The 22,689-nt window shown below is 40.6% G+C and overlaps 1 protein-coding gene across 1 annotated transcript; it reads left to right on the top strand.

Annotated features, from left to right (window-relative positions):
• Positions 1-201: 201 nt before the first annotated feature.
• On the top strand, positions 202-19,257 carry clcnk (chloride channel K). Its single transcript, XM_071546588.1, has 19 exons — positions 202-349; positions 1,409-1,540; positions 1,645-1,773; positions 4,692-4,831; positions 4,969-5,046; positions 6,155-6,230; positions 6,929-7,054; positions 7,898-7,982; positions 8,284-8,385; positions 10,269-10,353; positions 10,458-10,616; positions 11,044-11,113; positions 11,296-11,391; positions 11,720-11,936; positions 15,707-15,840; positions 16,678-16,748; positions 17,807-17,887; positions 17,974-18,060; positions 19,219-19,257. Exons 1-19 carry the CDS (start codon positions 202-204, stop codon positions 19,255-19,257), a joined length of 2,055 nt encoding a protein of 684 aa, XP_071402689.1.
• Positions 19,258-22,689: the final 3,432 nt, after the last annotated feature.

A 22,689-nucleotide genomic window follows, 5' to 3' on the forward strand; every position in this document is an offset into this window, starting at 1 on the left:
GTTATACCAACAGCTGCTGTATTATAGAATTAATAATAGCCTACTTGTATTATCGAGTTAATCATTATTCTGAATTAAAGAGATATAGTTTAGTAATGCACAGTGATCTATGATGAATTGACTTTCTCATTGGCTATTTTCTTCACATACAATGTTTGAGACTTTATTAATCACATGGTAACACAAACATTTCAAGGCAAAATGAAGAGTCTGGACGAGGCTCCTGGGAGCGAAACCATGGGTGTGAAGAACCGGGAGCAAGAAAATCAATGGGAGACATCCCATAATGAGAGCCCTCTCCTTGATGATCCACGGAAACCATGCCAACGGTCCCGTGCGTTTGTCAAAGGTCAGGCTTGATCTGATCGATGCTGAGCCGATCGATACAAGACTAGCTATTTTGGAGGCAATCTTCATCACTATTATATCTTTGAGTATTTGAGTTTTATTTTTCCTTAACGGGGAGTGCCATTCAGTTGAAGAATTCATCGATTATTCTTGTCGACTAGGACAGCCTGATCAATATGCGCAAAGCTGAAGCGAGACACCCACTAAGACTTTAATCAGTAATGCTGTCAAACTCTGTACTTTTACTTAAACGACTGACTGGGAGTCAGATTTTCAATGATTCACTCAAGAGCAAATACTTGTTTAAGTTCCCTAACCCTACTGTAACCCTATCACAGTATGATCTACTACTGTTATTTTGCACACCCTCTGCACATGTGATAATTCATATATCTCATACTTTCCATTGTTATATTTTGAATTAATAGTACATTTTACTGTTGTAATTGCTGGTTGAGGTATGTTTAAATACCCCCCATTCAGTGGTCGAATAAGTACTCTGATCCTTTACTTAGCTAAGTAAAAGTATCAATACAGCAATGTAAAAATACTCCATTACAAGTAAAAGTCCTGCATGAAAAAATCCTACTGAAGTAAAAGTACATAAGTATTAACAGCAAAATGTAGTTAAAGTATTAAAGTAAAAGTAGTGCTTTGGTCCCTCTGACTGATATTTTATTATATATGACATCATTAGATTATTAATACTGAAGCATCTAGTTTGAACTACTTTATATACAGTTTGCTAGTCCAGTGGTTCCCAACCTAGGGGTCGGGCCCCTCCAACGGGTCACCAGATAAATCTGAGGGGTCGTGAGATGATTAATGGGAAAGGAAAGAAGAAAAAAAGTTCTGATACACAAATCTGTTTTCAGTTTTTGGACTTTTTCTCTAATCTTTGATTTTTGCTGAAATATTGGATCATTTGAACGTTTATTGAAATGAAACCATGTGAGGTTTAGAGGGAAAAATCACTATTTGGTGGAGCTGTTAACAACTCATAGACATCTGAAATGTGACCCCGACTACACACTGCTGACCCATGCTTTTCTGTGTGCAGAGTGTCTGCTGAAGCTGAGGTGTGTATTGGGAGCAGTGTGTGGGATGGAGTGGTACGGCTACGCTGCTTTAGGCATCCTGACTGCCATCCTCAGCTTCTTCATGGACCTGAGTGTAACAAAGCTGCTCAGAGGTAAACACACACACACACACATGCTCACACACACATTTACACAATACAAAAAGAGTGAGCGAAGGACACAGACGATTAATGATTCCCTCTCACTCCACTTGTAGCTCACCAGTGGCTCTACATGAGGCTGGAGGGCAACTGTCTGCTGCAGTTCCTCTGCTGGACTCTTTACCCAGCCTCCCTTTGTGCTCTCGCATCCTCTTTCTCCCACAGCGTCTGTCCATTCTCCACAGGTCAGTGGGGAGCCGGCATCAAACCGGCCTTTCAGACAATTTCATAGAACATCACCAATCTGCCCAGCAACAGTAATATATCATAATGTATCATACCAAATTGGAATTTTAGTTATACAAACATTTAGGTAAGTTAGGTAAGTTGGTTAATTGGTGAGCCTGAATGATTATCTAGATCTAAATAGCTTACCTAGATCAGTGGTTCTCAACGTGGGGTTCGGGGACCACCAGGGGTTCTTGAGGGCATTCCAGGGGGTCCCCAGCAAATTGATGAATTGTTAAACTTCATTCTTTTGTCCTTTTAGAATGACTATTTTGATCATAGTTTCACTGTTATCTCTCTACCTACAGTACAGATAGTCATGGAATTCTGGACAAAATCATATCTGACAATAAAAATATTCTCAGATTTGGGTCCGAGAGACAAAATCTCATCAAACAGGGGTCCGTGGCCCTAATGTGGACTAAATTAGGGGTCCTTGACATGAAAAAGGTTGAGAACCACTGACCTAGATAGCTATGGGCTAGTATGGCTAGCCTGAACCATAGACTGTAAAACATGGACTGATTGAACTTGGAAGGTCAGCTAGGCTAACAAGCTAACCTAAATAACATGACAAGATGACAAAGTTATGCTATTTGTAAAATATACAAGAGAAGCCTTAAAGTAATATTCCACTTAGTTTTAACATGGGGGTTATTCTGCACTTGACCGCCATGAAAACCAGAATATAAACTACTCTCCAAGATCAGATGCAGCTGGACGAGTTTGTAGCATTTGGATTTTTACTTCCCATTCATTTGAATGAGGCCACAAAAATGGACTGAAAACTGACATTTAACACGTTGGTGAACAGATTCAACAACAGATCCTGCTTTTAAGACAACAAAGCAATCTTGGGTCCACCGTCATTTTGCATTTCTGTTCTTGCTTTACACTAAAATTAGTAAGTAAGTAGATCCGGTCTCCCAAACAGGAACTATTTCTCCTAAATGGTATCCCTCTGCTATGTTCTCTTCTATCAATAAAAATGCTATTTGGCAAAATGATCTTCTAAAACGTTGGACCCACAGTCAGTTGAAAATCACAGCAGCAGGATCTGTTGTTGAATCTGTTCACCAACATGTTAAATGAATGGGAAGTAAAAATCTGAACGCTACAAACTTGTCCAGCTGCATGCGATCTTAGTGATTAGTTTATATTGGAATATTGCTTTAAGTACAATAAAAATATTTATACAATGTGGAAGGACATTAAAGGATATCATTGGACAGAACTTTCTCAGGACAAGAACAAGAACATGGTGGAGGTCAGTACTGTTTGTAGCTGCTGTAGAAAACAAAATAGTTGGTTGTTGTCTTTTCCTGGTATATTAGGCTTCCTCACATTAGATTTACCATGGTGCCATATACACAGCAGTCTCAAATGTTGCTTCCTATGATGTAATCTATAATCGACTTTGGCTCCGCCCACTGAAGTTGAACTCAACCACTGAAATTATGTCTGGCTCCAAAGCAGCTCTGCCTCTAAGAAATGTTTGTAGAACTAAAACTCCAACCTGCAAACAGATTTAAGTGTCCTCCTTCAGTCCCACACAAATATTTGTAGAAGATGAAAAACAGAGAAAGATATCTTGATTTTTTTCCTCAGGATCTTGTGGAAAAATTCTTCCCTATCCAAAGTGCATGGCATTTAGAAAAAGTCAAGTGTGATATTATCTTTCAGAGTGCCATTTAAAGTGAGAGGGAGCTGGTATGAAAAAGTCAAACGTGATCTTATCAGTCTCAAAAAAAAAACGTGAGTATGGAATATGTCAAACAATTTGTTTTGATTGGCCCTTTATAACCTTTGTTTTAGAAAAGCACAATACAAATATTTATTGTTATCAATGCAATCGAATGTGTCCGGCCTATACCTTAAAGTCGTCTCTCCCCAATGATTATTTTTCTGTTTTCCCAAGAGGCACTGGCTACACTTGGAATCTGATTGGCCACCCTAGATGCCACCCCAAATTTTCTTGCCTGTCATTGGCTGTTGAACTCTGACACGCTGACACTGGCTAAAGTTGAAAATATGTTTGTTTAATGTTACCAGGTTGCCCACAAAAAGCATCTTCAAGGTTAAAAGTTGGTGTCCGCTGCCTCAAGTAGATTTATTTTTTATTTGTGATGACCTGAGATAGAGGAATTTGAAGATTTTTTCAAATGATTGCTCTGTGAGTTGTCTTTAACACAGTGCAGCTTTATGGTCATTTTTTATATTTTGTCAAAATTCTTAATGTTCAAAGAAAGTTGGAACATATTAACCATCACCAGACTGGACTATCTAACTATGAGGTTCTCTTTGCATTGAATTTACTTTACTTACTATACTTAGCTTTAACAATCATAAGATATAGGCCCTAACTGCATTATAGGGCTGGGCGATATGGTTGAAATCAATATCATGATAATAATAAGGATTTTTCTCGATATCAATATATATCACGATATGGTTCATGTATGCAAAATCACGTTAAATAATCAAATTAATGTTCATCTCATTGAACCGAATGGTAATGTTTGATGCGATGTCAAACAAAACAGAAATATTCAAAATAATATTCCTACCATACCTCATTTTATGAGTTTTTAAGTAAAATTTGCTTGTCATCATCAATTTAGACAGCAGAAATGTGTGTCACGATATTAAAATATCTTCATATCATCACGATATGATTCCACTGAAAGACAATAAACGATAATATTGAATTATCGCCCAGCCCTACTGCATTATGGTTAACTTTTCACTTTCAATCTCCGTTTTGATGGTCCTTGGATCCCCCACAGAGGTCCTGGCCACTCCACTTGCCCTCCCTCCCATCCAATCAGTGTTTTTCACTTTCAACATCTCACCTTCTTGTTTCATTCTCCTTCAGGCTCCGGGGTGCCAGAGGTGAGGACCATTCTGGCCGGTGTTGAAATGCCTCACTACCTGTCCCTGACCAACATGTTTGCCAAGTTCCTGGGCCTCATCTGTACGTTGGCTGCCGGCAGCACTGTTTTCCTGGGCAAAGTGGTACCAGACTTCATCTCTCAACATCTCTGTATACCTCCCTACCATACACAATAGGCAACTATGCTTTCAGATTATGTGTAGGCAATGTTGTTGTCTGTTTCTTTTTGAGTTTTCTATGATTTTTATCTCAATTCCAGGGTCCGTTTGTGCACCTCTCCACCATGGTGGGAACCTACCTGAGCAATCTCTGCACTCTCATACAAGGCAACAAGGAGGTAAAAGCAGGGAAGAAGTAGAGAGTAAACCCACCTAACCTCAATTAACCTTTTTATTTGTAGAATAGAGTTTACCACCTTTTTAGTCTGACATACATCTTAATGAGGCAAATTCATAGCATGCATCATAGTGTCAAACTGATGTAATATAGGGTCTTTTAAGGAAATATTGGTGGTTGTTGAAGGCATGTAGGAAAATTTGCGCATGTTACTGAAATAACTCAATGGTCGTTTCCTGATAATTAAGCATAATAGTTCATTAACCTTGTATTATTGTGCGACGTCCTTATGAAACAGTGGTGACTCACTCACAATCACATAACTTGGACTAGAGTCAGACTCAAGTCACAGTTTTAACTGCTTGACACTTGACTTGATGCATGATGAGAATACTTGAGACTTGACTTGTACTTTGACCTGAAAAGGTTCTAAAGTCTTGACTTGAGATCTTGCATTTGTGTAAATGACTTAGATTCAAAGTGATGAGATTTGTTCCAGCAGACGACTGAATTTAAATTCTGTTTTCTGAATTTGGATGGAATGATGGAATTTATTGAAGTTGAAACTGATTATAGAAATCAAACTCATGATGCTCTTACCAAGTTTTTATCCTATTAAAACCATATTTCATTGAAAAGTCCTAGATATTTAGTTTTCTTTAAGATAAATTGATACTGGACTCTTGATTTGTTCTGACTTGACTTGCTGTTCTACATTTAGACTTGATATTAATGACATGGACTTGACTTGGCAATCTACATTTAGACTTGGGACTTGACTTGAGACTTGTGGCTCAGTACTTCAGACTGACTTGGGACTCAAGCAAAGCTGACTTGGTCACACCTCTGTTATGAAGTCTACAGCACATTTCAGTTGTTTTAGTCAGAAAAGCTGATGGTAGCCTAGAGATTACACAGGCAGGCTTGTAAAAATGTGGGTGTGGAAAGTGAAAGAGTGATACTCTCAGTCTCCCCTGCCTCAAAAACTACTGTCATAGTCCCCTTGAGCAAGGCACTGAACCCCCAACTGCACCAGTGGAGCTGCCCAGTGGCCACCAGTAGCAGTACGTAACAGTATGAATATGAAGCAGGGCATATCTCTGTTTTAGGAGAAAGCTGCTGGAGAAATGCTGGTGGTAGCTGCTGCAGTGGGGGTAGCCAGCTGCTTCGGAGCTCCTATCAGCGGTGAGAGAGCCCAGCCACAACCCAACACACCACATCTAACATGGTGCTTCAGCGTTTCACAATCCTGATTTCGATGTATCTGGTGACTCGATCTCACACTCGTGAAATTGAGCTTGCCCTGGCCCATTCTGGTTGACGCCGCTCCGTCTTCCATTTCTTTCCTCCAAGCTTCACATCTTCACTTCTTCCCTTTTATCCTTCTTCACACCTCCGAAACGACTCTTCCTACCCCCATCATGTTTATCCTTTTCTCCCACCCCCTCCTCCTTTGATCACCTCCTCTCTGCGTGACATTTTCCTCCCCCCCTATGAGTATTACCACTTTAAATATACACATGCTGGAATGATAGGTACGCATATCAGAGGACCAATCCTTATACTATGCATAAATAAGCGCAAAGGCATCACACAAACATGGGAAGGGCTCTTCTAAAGAGAATCGGTATAACATGTCAAAATAAAACATAAAGAAAGGAGGGCTGTTTTCCATAAGTTATGTATCTTTTTCCATTTGTGTGTACACAATCGGACAAGTCAGTGTTTTCTAGTTTACATGACATTAGACAGTAGAAATCATCATCGTTTTTGACGTTTCCAAGAGTTCTGCTCCCTGTAATTAGAGAATACCTAGGTCTAAGCAACTTCCCACCCCTCTATTTATTTCTACCGTTCCTTCATCCCCTCCTCCACCCCTGTAGGTGTGTTGTTCAGCGTGGAGGTGATGTGTTCTCACTTCGCCCTGAGGGATTACTGCCCGTGTTTCTTCTCAGCGGCCTGCGGGGCGCTGACCTTCCGCCTGTTCTCCGTGTGGAGCGGGGACGGAGGTAAAAGACGTCCGATCGACACTCGCCCCCCTCATGGCCGTCAGAGGGAAGGTTCCAACATCCCAGCTCAGACCCCGCTGACACCTAGACCCCCCGTACATGCTGTTTGCTCTCGTATGGAAAGCACGTCAAGCCAGGCTCCATTCCAAAATCTGTCGGTTTAATGTTGCCTTGCTTATCGGCAACGCTACACAACTGCTAGAACATGGCTCAAGATCTTTTATGAATTGCTAGGATCCATTCTTCAATTCGGCATACATTCAATATACAAAGCAGCACTTATTTCAATAAATAGTTAAACTTTTATAATTGGTTTGCCTGTTCTTGCCGCAATTTCTTAGACCAAAATACATTGTGGATGGCGGTAGCAAGCAGTGTGAACCAATTCTAATATTTGAGATTTTATTGAAACTATATGCTGAATTTACCAGAAGACCCTAACAATCTGTAAAAGGGCTTCAGTCATGTTGTTAGGTATGCATTAGGTATGTATGTTTGCCAATAAGCAAGGTAAAATCCCAGATTTTTAAATGGAATTTGGTGGAACAGAGAGAACATCGCACATCGGGGCTGACTGAAAATATGCTTCTTTTCTGGCTAAGTAAACGTATATGTAAATCCAATACCTTGGTCATTTCATGGCCTGTCAGCGATGTTGACAGCTATCTAATTATCTGTCCTGACAATGACTTGGGACATAAGTTTTGGGAAAATTAACAGAGACGTCTAAGCGGACAGAGTGTACAGTGCAATAAAATCTCAGCGCAATAAAGTAGATGATTTGATTCTGAAAGGTCGTGGGGGAAATTGGAAGGATGACTCCAATTAGTTTTGTGTCCACAGAGACTCTACAGCCGTTGTTCAAAACCAGTTTCTCCGATGCCTTACCTTTCTACCCACTGGAGATTCTGGTATTTGCGTCACTGGGGTAAGTTTATTTTTGACAACATTGCATCGTTGAACAAGATATTTGGTTGTATCTTACCTGTAAACCTGTTAATTCATACTGACATTTGTGCAGTTATTCATATTCACATCAGTGGCAGGAGAATGTCTTCGACCACTTCTATTTTTCCTTCTGTGATAATTAGCATTCAGAGGGGTTTTTTCATACCAATCATTTCCTGGCCCCCTCCGCCTCATCACTCTCCCAATCGAATGACTTCCGATAGCCTATTGCTGCCTGGGTCTCTAACTGTGGATTGGGTTTGATTTTTCCCTGAAAATAGGCTGCTGTGTGGAGCCGTTAGCTGCTCCTACCTCTTCTGCCATCGGTGGTTCCTGCGCTTCACCAAAACAAACCCGATCCTCATCAAGATGTTGACGACAGAGTGAGAGCTCAGTCTTTACACTCTGAAATGCCAGTTTGGATGCAGTGAGGAGTCACCTGGCTGCATTGCAAAACAGCTTCTTTAAATGAATGCACCAAGTTTTTTGGGAGATTGGCCTGTTGGTCAGCCTGGACACCGAAATCGTCCATGTGTCCTCAGTAGATCATTAGGTCAATGCTCCATGCTAACACATTAGCATACAATATGTTGAGTGATAGTAGGCCACTAGCATTATCCAAAGTAAAAAGAGTGACTTTTTAGTAATGAAAAGTTGATTAAATGTCATTTAATCAATATGGCTGATGTAGCCGGTTTATTTTTGGAACTATTTTGGGTGAACAAATTTGTAAAATTTACCATTCTCCCACACAACTGCTAGAATTTGTGGCATATAACAGTATTTACCATTTATGTTAAGAGCTGCTACAATTTTATTTTCTCACTTTTTAGATCAGTGGTTCTCAATGTGGGGTCCGGGGACCACCAGGGGTCCTTGAGGGGGTTCCATGGGGGGTCCCCAGCAAATTGATGAATTGTTAAACTTCAGCATTATTTCATTTACAATAAGTTAGCACAATTGGAGAATGTAGAAGAATCACTGTTTTGATCATAGTTTCACTGTTATCTCTCTACCTACACTGTTATCTCTCTACCTACATTACAGACATTGGTCAGTCATGGAATTCTGGACAAAATCATATCTAGCAATAAAAATATGCTCAGATTTGGGACAAAATCTCATCAAATGGGGGCCCGTGGCTCTAACGTGGACAAAATTAGGGGTCCTTGATATGAAAAAGGCTGAGAATCACTGTTTTAGATAATGCTAGTTGCCTACTATCATCATGCTAAAGTGTTAGCATGGAGCCTACTATCACTCAACATAGTGTATGCTAAAGTGTTAGCATGGAGCCCCAGACCCAACAATCTACCAGGAACACTTGGGTGATTCTGTGTTCTCATCACTTCATGGTGTCATGACCCGGCTCGTGAGCCATGACAAAGAAGGGAGATGCATGGCTAAGTAGAACAACATGCCGATCTCCCAAAAACTTGGTGTATTAAGGATAATCCACTTAACACTAGAACAGCCCAGACTCTATCACCCCCCTTTATTCCTTACATTTTATCCCATTGATTTTACACAAAAATCTGAATAACTACATGGGTGTTTGTTTTAGCAGGGTACGTCTTAAACAATTAGAATCATGTATAGCACAAAAACTATTCACCAACTTGATAAATCATTGTGCAGGGTCTAGAGGAGGCCAATTTCAATAGGCCAAAAAATACATAGACAGTAATTTCATCTATAATCCCCAAAATATTATGAATTTAGTTTCTAGATTGTATTTTGTAAGATAAAGTTGAGTTTTCTTTTCGTTTTTTTTTTTATTATTATTAGATTAATAGGTTAATCACTGTCAAATGTATTTGAAGAAGGCCAATTATGTTTATTTTTTTTATTTAACCTTTATTTAACCAGGCGAAATCAATTAAGAACATGTTCTTATTTACAATGATGGCCTGTATGTTGAGGGTAAGACATTTTGGCTAAAATAGGTTACTCAACTTTTCTTTGACTTTTGTCAGACGTTTTTTAGCTTGTAAAATGCTTAATTATACCAGTTTAGAGAAAGTCATGGACTACGGGTGCATGTGGGGGTTAATTTGAACAACATAATATACCTTTGACAACACAAAAAGGGGAAAGACCTGGGCAGGTCTAGTGTTAATGTTTATTCTGATGAGATCACAGAAAGCAGATAACCTATGAGAACTGACCTTTCAAAGTTTTTCAATTTCAACTGAAATGAATTGAATGAAAGTGACATTATAAGAATACCCACTGAATATATCAACATGTGAATGCTTCTCACCAGGAAGGCTCTATACTCAGGCATGGTGGCCTTCCTCCTTGCATCTCTGACATTTCCCCACTCTGCTGGTCAATATATGGCTTCTAAGGTGGGAATGAGCAGTGTGTAACGTCCACCATTTGTTTCCATTGTCGCGCAGCATACTAGCTTCTCTCGCATTCAGACAGTAATCTATTAGTTATTTTTCCACAGCACACCATGAAGCAGCTCCTCACCTCCCTATTGGACAGCAGGCAGTGGGGCTCTCAATCCCACAATGCCTCTGTGGGACTGGAGCCAGAGCCTTGGTTGGAGTGGGGCTCATCTGGGACTCCTGTCTACCTCTCATTGGCCTTCTTTCTGCTTATGAAGGTGCAGATATTAAGGAATCTTTGACCTCTGATGCGGGAAAACCCTACTTACTATTTAATGGGTGGGATCAACAAGAAAATGAATACATGCATAGTATCTGTGCATTAATGAAGGCATTTCTGCATGAGGAATAGTTTCTGACACCCATCAAAAAGCAGCTATAATGCATTAGCTGTGTGACAAATTCACGATTTCAGGGCCCACTCAACAGACCTTCCATAGCAATCACTTAGTTTTGTCTCATAAACACAAGCAAATGTGAAATGTAAGTGGGCCTCAACATTCATTTGTGCAAAATTGATTTGAGAGTGAGAGAGAGAGATTGTCAATGACTCTTCCGCTATCACATACTACTGTGCTAGATGTACTAGTAGTTTTGAATAGAGATAAGCATTTGACTGTCTGTATCTCCATTGTTCATATTGAGCTGTGGATGATGGTCCTAGCCTGCACTCTGCCTCTGCCGGCTGGCTACTTCATGCCCGTCTTTATCTATGGTGAGTGAGAGGAGAGGGCACAGTGCCACAGTACAAAGCACTTTGGCTGGATATACAGTTCATTTGTTTCCCATTATACTACACAGTGGACATGCATAATTCCTGAAATCGCACAAATTCAAGTTACAATACAAGTTCAAGTACTTTCAGGTATTGGTTCTGTATTTCTTTCTGTTTTCCAGGAGCAGCTATGGGCCGTTTGGTAGGGGAAGGACTAGCTTATGTGAATTCAGGCCAGCAGTGGGCTTCTGTAAATCCTGGGGGCTACGCACTGGCTGGTAGATAAACCTGGTTAATAGCTTTCTGTTGCTGAGATAGTGATGACATGTAGTCTCAAACCTGTTTATCTACAATGTTGATATCCTACTTGCATGTACCTGAACCTGTTTTGAATGTTGTACCAGCTAGGGTTTGACTCTAGTGGAAAAGTCTCTTAAGCAGCATTTAGACCATAGATAAACTGCATCATATCCATCATAACAGAGGTGGACGACACTGGCTGGCCCATATCTGATGTTTGATAAGTACCCAAGTACCAAACACAACCTGTCTATATTACTTAATTATCTACAGTACCTTACTATGACCTCCCGTTCTGTCCTGTAGGTGCAGCAGCGTTCTCTGGGGCGGTAACACACACCTTGTCCCCAGCGCTCCTGGCTCTAGAGTTGACTGGCCAGTTCGGCCACGCGGCACCCGTCCTCCTCGCCACCCTGCTGGCCAACGCCCTGGCTCGCTCTGGGAATCGCCCGTCCTTCTACGACGCCCTGTCCATCAGCAAGAGGCTCCCACACCTACCCTCTCTGCTGAAGGCCTGCCCTCGGTAAACAAACACAAGCTAGTGGGGGGGTACAAACTTTTACAACTGAATACATCAAATTTTTGGGAGATTGTCTTGTTGGTTAACTTAGTTCCATACTAGTCTCCATGCTAACACTTAAGCATTCACTATGTTGAGTGATAGGGGGACTGCCCATTGTTCCGATGGCCCATTATTCCGAAACCCCAATAGTCCGAAAAATGTCCACCCATTGGACCAAAAGCCCATTTGTCCGACAGCCCATTATCCCGGAGGTGGTTGGGTTGAGGCATGGGGTCACCGAGGTTAGGGTTAGCGCAAGCTTACGGTCAAGGCTGTCAGAAGCCACGGTTGTTGTGGATGGAGCCAGGCATGGAGTTTTCGGATTATTGGGGTTTCGGAATAATGGGCCGTCGGAACAATGGCATGGCACCGAGTGATAGTAGGCTCCATGCTAATCTTGTGTAGCCAGACCTCCATGTCAAACTAACAGGAGAACGTCTTGTCAGAAAATGTTGGATAACAAGACATTGCGGAGGCAGAGGCAGCCATTCGATTGGCTTTGTTTATTAGTTTAGCTACGCTAACGGTAAAAATGGTAAAAACTTTAATCTTGAAGACTCTGCTCACGTCAATAATGGTGGCACAGGTAGCCATTCTAAAGGCCAAGGGATTGACACTGCATTATCCTAGTTGAAGTTCCGAGGAAGACACCGAAATAACAAGTGCGGAATGTTCTGTCTTCTGGACTTGTTGCTGGTAGGACAATACACAGTTGCGCACCAGCGCCATGCACCGCCCTAGCTCAACTTTACTGGTTTGAAACACGTCTCTGCTCTTTTCTAACCAACTGTTCTGCTTGAATTTCTCCAGACCTTTGTTAGCTCGAGACAGAGGTGTGGCTACGCAAGATTAGCTCCATACTAGCACTTTAGCATACACTGTTGTGTGACAGTAGCGGCCACAAGCATTAGGTCTAAAGGTAAATGGTAAGTAATCATAAATGATTACTAATTCTGGCTTAGTTTAGTTTTGTTTAGGAGAATGGTAAAATTTACACAAAATATGTCAGGAAAATAACGTTTTTGCAACGTTTTGAACAAGCAGACACTATTTTAGGTGGTGGGCACTTGCCATATTATGAGTAAATGTTGAAACCAGTGATGGCTGACAGTGAAGTTCCCACTGGGGTTGAATGGTTGAAAAGCTGTTTTCAGTTCAATTTAGAGACTTCTTCTTGCAGTGTGAGAGGCGCCTGGTGAAAAAAATAACAGACCAAGAATCAAAATGTCAAGGTGCCCCTTGAATGAAATGAATTGAATATTTTGAACAGAAACACACGCTGTTTGTCCCTCAAGCTATTACTCCTTTGGTGATAGTGGATTATTAGCAAAGCCTACCTGTGTAATTGAGTTTTCTCGCCTATGTCAACCCACACTAGACTATCTTTCAATGCAAATGAGCTGTTGTGAGATAGAAATCAAATTGGCACAACCCTCAGCTGCTCCTCACACAGCATCCAGACTGAAACAGCATCAAATATTCCTCTGACAAACTCAGACTCCTCAGTGGAGCAATTGATCATCAATCAGACGCCCCTAAAAAAACACTTGAAAATGTTTCTCTGTGTCTCCTTGGAAAAAAAACTAGTTTCACTGCTCTTTTGACGCAATAACAACAAGCAAGGCCCTCTCCTGAATATAGTGTTGAGGAACAGGAACAATACTGTCTGAGCCTGTAACTTGTATTAGGCTACACAACATATTGTAGCAACCTGAGGACTGCATTGTTACTGTTACTTGTTCCCATCATTGTTCCTATGTGCCTGGGCATGAACATGTAAGCCCATCAGTCATTTTCTGGCTGCAAATACACAGGCACACACTATGTTGGCAACACTATGGCCCATACAGTAGCCTGTATATTGTTCTCTAATAACCATTAATAATAATATCCAACCATTTAACGTCTGTATATCCTTTTTGCTACGTTACAATGTTTAAGCTACACTAAGCAATTTTCCGACCACTAGATGGTGACAGAAACCGCAACACGTGTAAATACGCACAGCAAAACTACTGGGCGACGGAAGCCCTTAAGGACAAACCGTGCATAAAGGCTAATGACTAAAATAAACATACATACTATTTGTTTATATTGTTTATATCTTTACGTCTCACAGGAAATCTCCACGTAGCACACGTTAGATTCAGGATTGGTTATAGGGTCTGAAATTGTTTATTGCGGGTTTAAGAGTGACAAGCTATGCTGTGTATTGAAACACCCTGATCATTTTCATTTTCATATAAATAAATGTCTATTTTTCTACTCTCTAGTGTCGATTGATATAACACAATAGTGATTCAACCTATATCCAGTTCATGAAAGCTTTTCCATCTGCTGTTCTAAACACCTGGTGTCTGGTAGCTCTTTACTGGAAAAAAAAAATTGTGGCAAACAGGAAGTGATGTGTTTCATGTTTCTGGTTTGCTTGGAATAAATAGAAGAAGAACTTGGTAGTTTGCATGTGAGAAAAGGAAAAATACGTCACAGTACTGGACACACTGTTTGATTGACAGGTGATCTAGTGCAGAAACGCCACAGCAATGAGCACCAAAAATGGAGACGAGAAAAAAAACAAAAACTAGGAACTCACGGATTACCACTTTAACTTTAAAAACTCATGAGTGCCTTGGATTTGGACTTTGGATTTTTCATACCAAGAATACATTTGTTGTGATAATATTTCCTTTCTTTCTTTCTTTCCATGCCTCTATGTTTTAATACCTCAAAGAAGTGACAGAACAGTCTTTCACTTCAAAAGAGTGAACTTTCAAGCACACTTTTTCATCAACAATTTAATATTGCAGATGATGTGTCCACTTTTGAGGCTGTTAAACTGTTGAACTTAAACCACATTCAAATAAATGTTTTTGCAAGTCAATTTGAAAATAAATGGGAAATATTGTGCCCAGTGTAGCCAGACCTCGGGTGAATACAGCTTTGCAACCACCCTTCACTATAAATAAATTATTCTTGAAATAGCTCTATCTTCTGTAAAAAAAAAAAAAATTGACTTCATGTATATTTCAAAAGGTATTTCGATTTCATCTCAATTGACTGTATTGGATACAGATGCTCCATAGACTGCTTTTTCAGTAACACTTTACAATAAGGGTCACTAAGTTAAGGGTTAGTTAATGCTCATTAAGCATTAACTAACCCTTAATTAACAGTTAACTAATGTGTCTGGTAATCATTTGCTAATGGTGTTCATGTTAACTAAGGTATTAATTTATACATTATTTAATAGTCATCTTTGTAAACTATTAAATAATGTATAAATGAATACCTTAGTTAACATGAACACCGTTAGTAAATTACACATTAGTTAACTGTTAATTAAGGGTTAGTTAATGCTTATTAAGCATTAACTAACCCTTATTAATTAACTAACCCTTATTAAGCATTAACTAACCCTTATTAGGCATTAACTAACCCTTAACCTAGTGACCCTTATTGTAAAGTGTTACCGCTTTTTCTAATTATTTGTCAAGAAATATAAGAAACTCCTTTTTGTGAAATAGCAGATTTTTTTTTTTTTTTGAATATACATTTTTTCAACTGTTTTGAAAATGCCTTGATGTCCAAAGAGAGGGGTATTTGAATATTGAATCAGTATCAAATGAAATAGAGTGTTTCAACACTCACACTATATCTGGGTTGATATTTATAACATAATTTAATCACAGCTACTTCTGGTGCAGGTGTGACACGCTCCATGTTTCCTACAGGCTTTCGTCTACACCAATAGGAAAGCTTCTCGGACCGAACGCGGCGCTGCTTCACACAGCTGCCGGGCCGGCGGAGGTTCAGCATGTTGTCAACACCAGCGCCGAGGCAGAAATCCCTGTGGTGGACTCACTGGGTAGATGGATATTTGATTTATTTTTATAACCGCAGTCTTCTGACTTAATAATCACATTTCATCCCAATCTTCTCACGAAACACAGCAGGAAGCCCGTCCGACCTACCGCACACACCGACTCGCACTCTCAGCACAAGCAGACCCGGAGAAATCATTCCTAGTGTGGTGTGGGAGGATTTTACTCAGCAGTCTGTAAAACCTGCAGTGAAACCTGCCTCACCCTGCCTTAAAGAGCTGCTAACCCCAAAAGAATTCCATTAGTCTGGCTTTCAGTGGAGAGTTTTAGTGTCCCATGATGGTCTAAATGCTGTTTCAGAGGCTTTTCCACCCTGAGAAGAACGGAAATCTGGGGGAAACTGAATAACTTTGTAACGTTTTGGCACGAAAATGGACAAATTTAAAGATATTGAATATAGCTTTCATCCAAAAATATCTGCATCTGTAACAGCCTTCAAAAACCCATATTGGTCAAAACCTAGACACCACATAGAGCCCCTGAAAAGGAAAGAGGGGTAGAAAATTGAAAATATATATATATATCTATATGTGTTTTAACTGTTTAAAAAGCTGTAGCCCGTGTCGTAGCTGGAAATTAAAAAAGGAGCTAAAGGGGAGGCTGAGAAATGGGAGGAAAATAGTCCACCAGCCAGCTGAGGCTCTCAGCAGCAGCTCAATCCCATGGATGAATTTGTACGTTTGTGACCGAGAGGCGTGACCAGACCACCAGAGAGATGCAGACTCTCTGAACTGAACTGTAGCACGGACTGTGGCGAAAAAAACCCAAAATTGACTCCCTCTTTCCATCACCTGCTCTCCTCTCTTCTTTTTTTTTTTAAGAGTCGCAGATTTTACTGGGCTGCGTGCGCCGGCTGGACCTGCTCGCGTTCCTGCACGGCAGTAAAAACCAGGTAAAGGGATTGATGCGGGTTCAGGAGAAGGTCGATAACTGAACTGTGCGGTGCTGCTTCGGAAGGCAGATCACGTTCTTACGAGCCATTTGACATTGAAGTTGATGCAAAGCAGAGTATGAGAGAGGCACAGCCCATTCATAACAACTTTGCTTGTCCATCTAAAAGCATATTCCAGGCTTAAAGGGAACAGGGAAAGAGAAAATCCTTCCAAGGTTAGATTATATAAAAGATGAAGTCTGTTTTGAGGGGATTTGATGGTCTATCTTTGCAGTTTAAAGGAATAGTTCTCCCCAAAAATGAAAATTCTGTCATCTGCTCACCCTCATGCCAGTAGAAAATTGGGTAAAGGTTGTTAGTCCATACAACAGCTAGAGTGGCAATTCAGCTAATGTCTTTTCAAGTCCACTTTTGGATCTGTTGGCTTCAAGTAGGGCTGTAACAAACAAAAACACAGAAAATGGTGAAACACAGAAAATGGTGAAAAATGTGGATCAGTGTTTCCCAAAGCCCAAGATGACGTCCTCAAATGTCTTGTTTTGTCCACAACCCAAAGATATTCAGTTTACTGTCATAGAGGAGGAAAGAAACCAGAAAATATTCACATTTAAGAAGCTGGAAATTTTGACTTATTTTGCTTTAAAATTACTCAAACCGATTAATCGATTATCAAAATAGTTGGTGATTAATTTAATAGTTGACAACTATCGATTAATTGATTAATTGTTGCAGCTCTAGCTTTAAGAGACTTGGATTATACTGTAAGAGCTGCATGAAGCCATTTTATGGTTATTTTCCGTTATTTTTTGAAGACTGAAGAGTTTTGGAGAACGCTGCATTGTACTTCTTCATGATCATGAATTTTCATTTTTGGGTGAACTATTCCTTTAACATTGTCTATTACTCACATGATATCATATCAATAATGCACAACAATAAACAACAGCGGGTGATCATTTCCCAAAGTAAACTGAATGCCGTGTTCCCGTAGATGGATTTTTTTCCCTATCAATCACAAATACGAACACGAATCTAAATTTGTTTGTGTGCTCCTTCAGGCTCCGGACGAACATTTGGGCGAGGCTTGCCGTATCCGTCCGACCTCTGTCCTGTTATCAGCTCACAACACCGTTCAGGAGGTCAGAAAGACTTTGGACAATCTCATCAGTATAGGCGTGTCCGTGCATTTCAGATCAGTCGCTTCAAATCCTGTGTTTCCTCTCAGGCCCACGCCGTCCTCGGCCTGCTGGGGGCCCAGACCGTGTTCGTGACGGACAGAGGGAGGCTAGTCGGGCGCATCACATGGCTGCAGGTAACGAAACTCTTTCATATGTTCTTAATAGGGCTGCAACTAACGATTAGTTTCATTGTCGATTAATCTGTCGATTATTTTCTCGATTAATCAATTAGTTGTTTGGTCTATAAAATGTCAGAAAATGGTGAAAAATGTGGATCAGTGTTTCCCAAAGCCCAAGATGACGTCCTCAAATGTCTTGTTTTGTCCACAACCCAAAGATATTCAGTTTACTGTCACAGAGGAGTAAAGAAACCAGAAAATATTCACATTTAAGAAGCTGGAATCAGAGAATTTTGACTTATTTTTCTTAAAAAATGATTCAAACCGATTATCAAAATAGTTGGCGATTAATGTAATAGTTGACAACTAATCGATTAATCGTTGCAGCTCTAGTTACTAAAGGTAATAGTTCACCCGAAAATGAAAATTCAGTCATTATCTACTCTAGATAATACTCTAGATACTACTATTTTTTCTCGTTTTTTCTTCATACAATTTACCAGGAAGTTCGCCAGGCTCACTGCCAGAGAAGCTTTCTTCCAAACAACTGCAGTAAGGCCTCAAAAAGGGCAAAAAAAATCAATCCATAAATGTACTTCATACAATTTATGCAGCATAATCCAAGTCTTCTGACCTCATGCGATTGCTCTATGAGTGGAAAAAAAAAAACAGAAATTGTATCAATTATTTAATGCAAATCGAGTCTTCCTCCATTGTACTCAGCTTCCGCATTCCCAAACCGCACAAGATCATGCGGCCATGGAAATCAAGCTGAATACAATGGGGGAAGACTCGATTTGCATTAAATAACTGATAAGATTTTTTTTTTTTTTTCGACTCATAGAGCAGAAAGTGAGCCTAGCGAACTCCAGGTAAGATGTATGAAGAAAAAACACTCTGATTTTGTACTGGCATGAGGATAATGATAATTTTACTTTTCAGGAGAACTATCCCTTTAATGGGACTCTGATGTCTGCCTCATGACACACACTGGATAGTCCTGTTATATTCATCTGTGGGCATGTTTGCCTCCTCTATATGCACAGTGTAAACACCCATCACACTCTGTGGATTAACATTATGCTGGGTGGAGGTGGCAAAATGGCTGCCTATGAATACAAAGTAGTCATCTCTCCCTCCTCCCCCTTCTTGTTCTCTCTTTTTCTCCTACAGATGAAGAGAATATTAGAAGACCTGGCCAAAGAAATCTAATCCCTCAGGCCTTTTTTTTTTTTTTTTTTTAACCAAACATGAATGCATCTCTGTCTTGATTAGTATGTAATACCAGGCAGACTCTAATTATGATATCACTTCTTCATTCCCTAGCCATAACCGTGTTTGCTGCACAAACAACATTGTCATTAGCCGGAGGCTCCTTTGATAAACATCTATCAGAGCTCGTTGGCTCGGCCATTATTGTAATTAGCAGGATCTCATCCTCTGAGGACGCAGAACATCATCTCATTTGCTGACCCGGAGTTTATGACACAGCAATATTGAAAGTCATTATTATGTGCCGGTGTTTTTCTATCTATGAAAGATGAAAAGAAAAGCTTTTGAAACAGCATTCAGACCAATTGACACTAACCCCGGCGTGAATTTTCCCACTTAAAGGAATAGTTCACCCAAAAATGAAAATTCGGTCATTATCTCTACTCATTCTCATGCCAGTACAAACGCGGGTGAGTGTTTTCTCTCTCCAGGCTCGCTGCTGTAGGAGCTTCTTCCAGTGAATGGGGAGTGAATGGGGAGCTGGACGTTCTGCTTCAAAAAGGGCAATAAATGTCCATAAAATTACTCCATAAAGCTTGTGTAGTATAATCAAAGTCTTCTGATGCCTGACGATCACTCTATGAGTTAAAAAAGACGTAATTTGATCCATTATTTCATGAAAATCCGAGTCGATTGATTACCAAGAAGAAAGAAGAAAAAACACTCACCCAAGTTTGTACTGGCATGAGAATGAGTAGATAATGACCGAATTGTAATTTTTGGGTGAACTATTCCTTTAACCACATTTTTCCATGTGTATCTGTTAGGGGTCCACCAATATGGGTTTTTTATAACGATACTGATTTTTTTGGACTGAAGCTGCTCATACCTGATTTATGCCAAGATTCAGTGTTTTTCCCCAGAATTTTATTCTTGTCAGAGTGGAATAGCTTCATCTAAAACTACTGAAATTCTTTTTTGGTTAGCAGCTGGGATACATTACTGCTTTTAAATGAAGAATAAATGGATAAAATATGCAAAGTAAATCAAATTTTTATGCAGATTTTACAGTTTTTCTGCAGCTGTGGTCATGGAGGAACTTCTGTCAGATCAGACGTGGACGATATCTGATATTTAACAGGCCACTGATATATTTGATGTATCGGTCAAACCCTAGTATCTATGAATTGAATATTGTTGTTCTCTAAAATTAAAGTCCATTTTCAAAGATGGAATATTGTGAAATTGGTAAATTTACCGGGTGTCTCAAAAGTCTGGAATGATAGGATTAAGTAGGAACATATATTTTTTGTTGCTGCACTTGTTTTCCCCACACACACGCCCTAACTGTCAGGATGGCTGATTGGTCTGAAACACCTGGGCTTCTGGTCTCCAAATGTGTGGGTTTGAATCCCACTTATGAAAAGCAGCTTTGATCCCCGTTTAGGTGTCGCTTTCCCAGTGTTCCCAGGCTTTTGATGATTTTGATGAGGTGTATGCATGTATCAGCATGACTAACCCTAACCCCTAACCCAAGCCGTAACACCACAACACTACAACTTCCAGCTCGTCAGCCTCAAAGTGTAACACTCTTGTTTGACAATCTTATCATTCGCCACACCGTATTTCTCACCCTTCTATTGTGGGTGCCATGCCATTGTTCCGACGGCCCATTATTCCGAAACCCCAATAGTCCGAAAACTCCATGCCTGGCTCCATCCACATCCTTGACCGTAAGCTTGCTCTAGCCCTAACCTCAGTGACCCCATGCCTCAACCCAACCACCTCCGGGATGTCGGACAAATGAGCTTTGGGTCCAATGGGTGGACATTTTTCGGACTATTGGGGTTTCGGAATAATGGGCCGTCGGAGCAATGGGCAGTTAACCTGACTTGCCAGATGGTTTGTTACACAGAACCATCTGGGAAGTCATCCTTGGAAACTGTTTGGAAAAGGGCAGGCACATTCAAAAAATACTTGGCAGGTGATTGGATGAACCATCTGTCTATCACCGTCTATCACGGGCTAACTTCAACCAATCAGATCAACGAACCATATAAACAAACTCTTGCCGAAGCCGGTCGGGAGTCACCAGTCGTTCTTTGCTCTTCTTTCAATGAAGAAATACTCTCCAGTTCAGAAATAACTGATGTTACAGCAGCATCTACGCTAGCCTCTTTAGGAGCCGCCATTGTTGTGAACGAACAGTCGCTTCTCGCTGTCGCCACACCTAAACCACGCCCGTAGCTGCCTTCATGGGACGCTGATTGGTCCGCACCACTGTGGTTCGGCCACAAACGCATAACTTGAAGCCTGGCAAGATGGATTCTCTCATGATTTCGCGAATCCAGCTGGCAGTCCCCTCTATTGTGTCGGATTTCCATCTCGCAGCAGAACAACTGCAACCGTTGTTGTTGCAGCGAAGGACTAATTAAAACTCCAATCAGCAGATTGTTCTGCTGAAGGGTTTTGTCTCCTTGATGAGATCATATTAGCCCTGCATCGCCTTTTGTTCTCTCTCTATCTTATCGGCTTTAATTGAACACTATTCAGAGTTGCACTGCGATAACAATAGGGGAAGGAGCCACAGTGCGGCGAAGCTTCACTTTGAGTAAACTTCTATTAAAAGCACACTGTGACAGATAACACCAACACCCACCCCCCCCTCCACTCTTCTACTATCTCTCACTCTCGCACACACAGTCATGCTGATACATGCACACACACGCACAGGCACGCTGACATACATGTCCACATAAACACCATATGCCTGCTGACACACTCCCATCTCGTTCTCTTTTTCTGTTTTCCTCTGCTTCATCTTTTCTCTGCACCGCTCCCCTCTGCCCGCCGCTCTCAGACAGCAAAGTGTGAATAATGGCTAATCATGGTCGGGAGTCAGACGGATAATTGGGTGCACGCTTTTCTTTCCACCAGACTTCTTCTCCTCTCTCTCTCAGTTTCAGACAAGAACTCTCAAAGGAGACACATTTTCAATTTCCTATGTAATGTTTTCTCTGTTCAGACAGCTTTGGAACCACCTTGTACAGCACATATAACAAAATTGATGTTTTATGGCAGGATATTTACACAATTAGCTTTTGGCTCTTCACAGTTAATTTCTACACATGATATGAAATTGTATAATGTACCTTAAATAAAAAATTGAAACTCAACAGTGGAACTATCGACATTCTTTGACAAGATCATATGCCTCAACCAAGGAGAAAAGACAATTTGGAGTCAATCAGTCTTTGTATCTGAAGATGAGGCAGAGAAGCCATTTTGAGAATTGCCCCTTGAGATGGCTCCCAGATTGTCTTTTGTATCAGTCATTGCTGGTGGATGAGACCCAACAAGAGTCCTCTTGTTGGGTCTCCTTTCAGAGATTGCCATGAAGATTGCTGGCTTGTTTTTTTTTTCCCGAAACCC

This window comes from Centroberyx affinis, unplaced genomic scaffold (genome assembly GCF_046629955.1).
Source record: "Centroberyx affinis isolate AG114_WGS23_722 - 3 ecotype Tasmania unplaced genomic scaffold, CSIRO-AGI_Caff_v1 ptg005345l_1, whole genome shotgun sequence".
Classification (NCBI taxonomy): Eukaryota; Metazoa; Chordata; class Actinopteri; order Beryciformes; family Berycidae; genus Centroberyx; species Centroberyx affinis.

Coding starts and splice junctions, on each gene's coding strand:
- clcnk (XM_071546588.1), top strand. CDS start 202: ATGAAGAGTCTGGACGAGGCTCCTGGGAGCGAAACCATGGGTGTGAAG. Junction 350..1,408: donor GTCCCGTGCGTTTGTCAAAG/GTCAGGCTTGAT, acceptor TTCTGTGTGCAG/AGTGTCTGCTGAAGCTGAGG. Junction 11,114..11,295: donor CATGCCCGTCTTTATCTATG/GTGAGTGAGAGG, acceptor TCTGTTTTCCAG/GAGCAGCTATGGGCCGTTTG.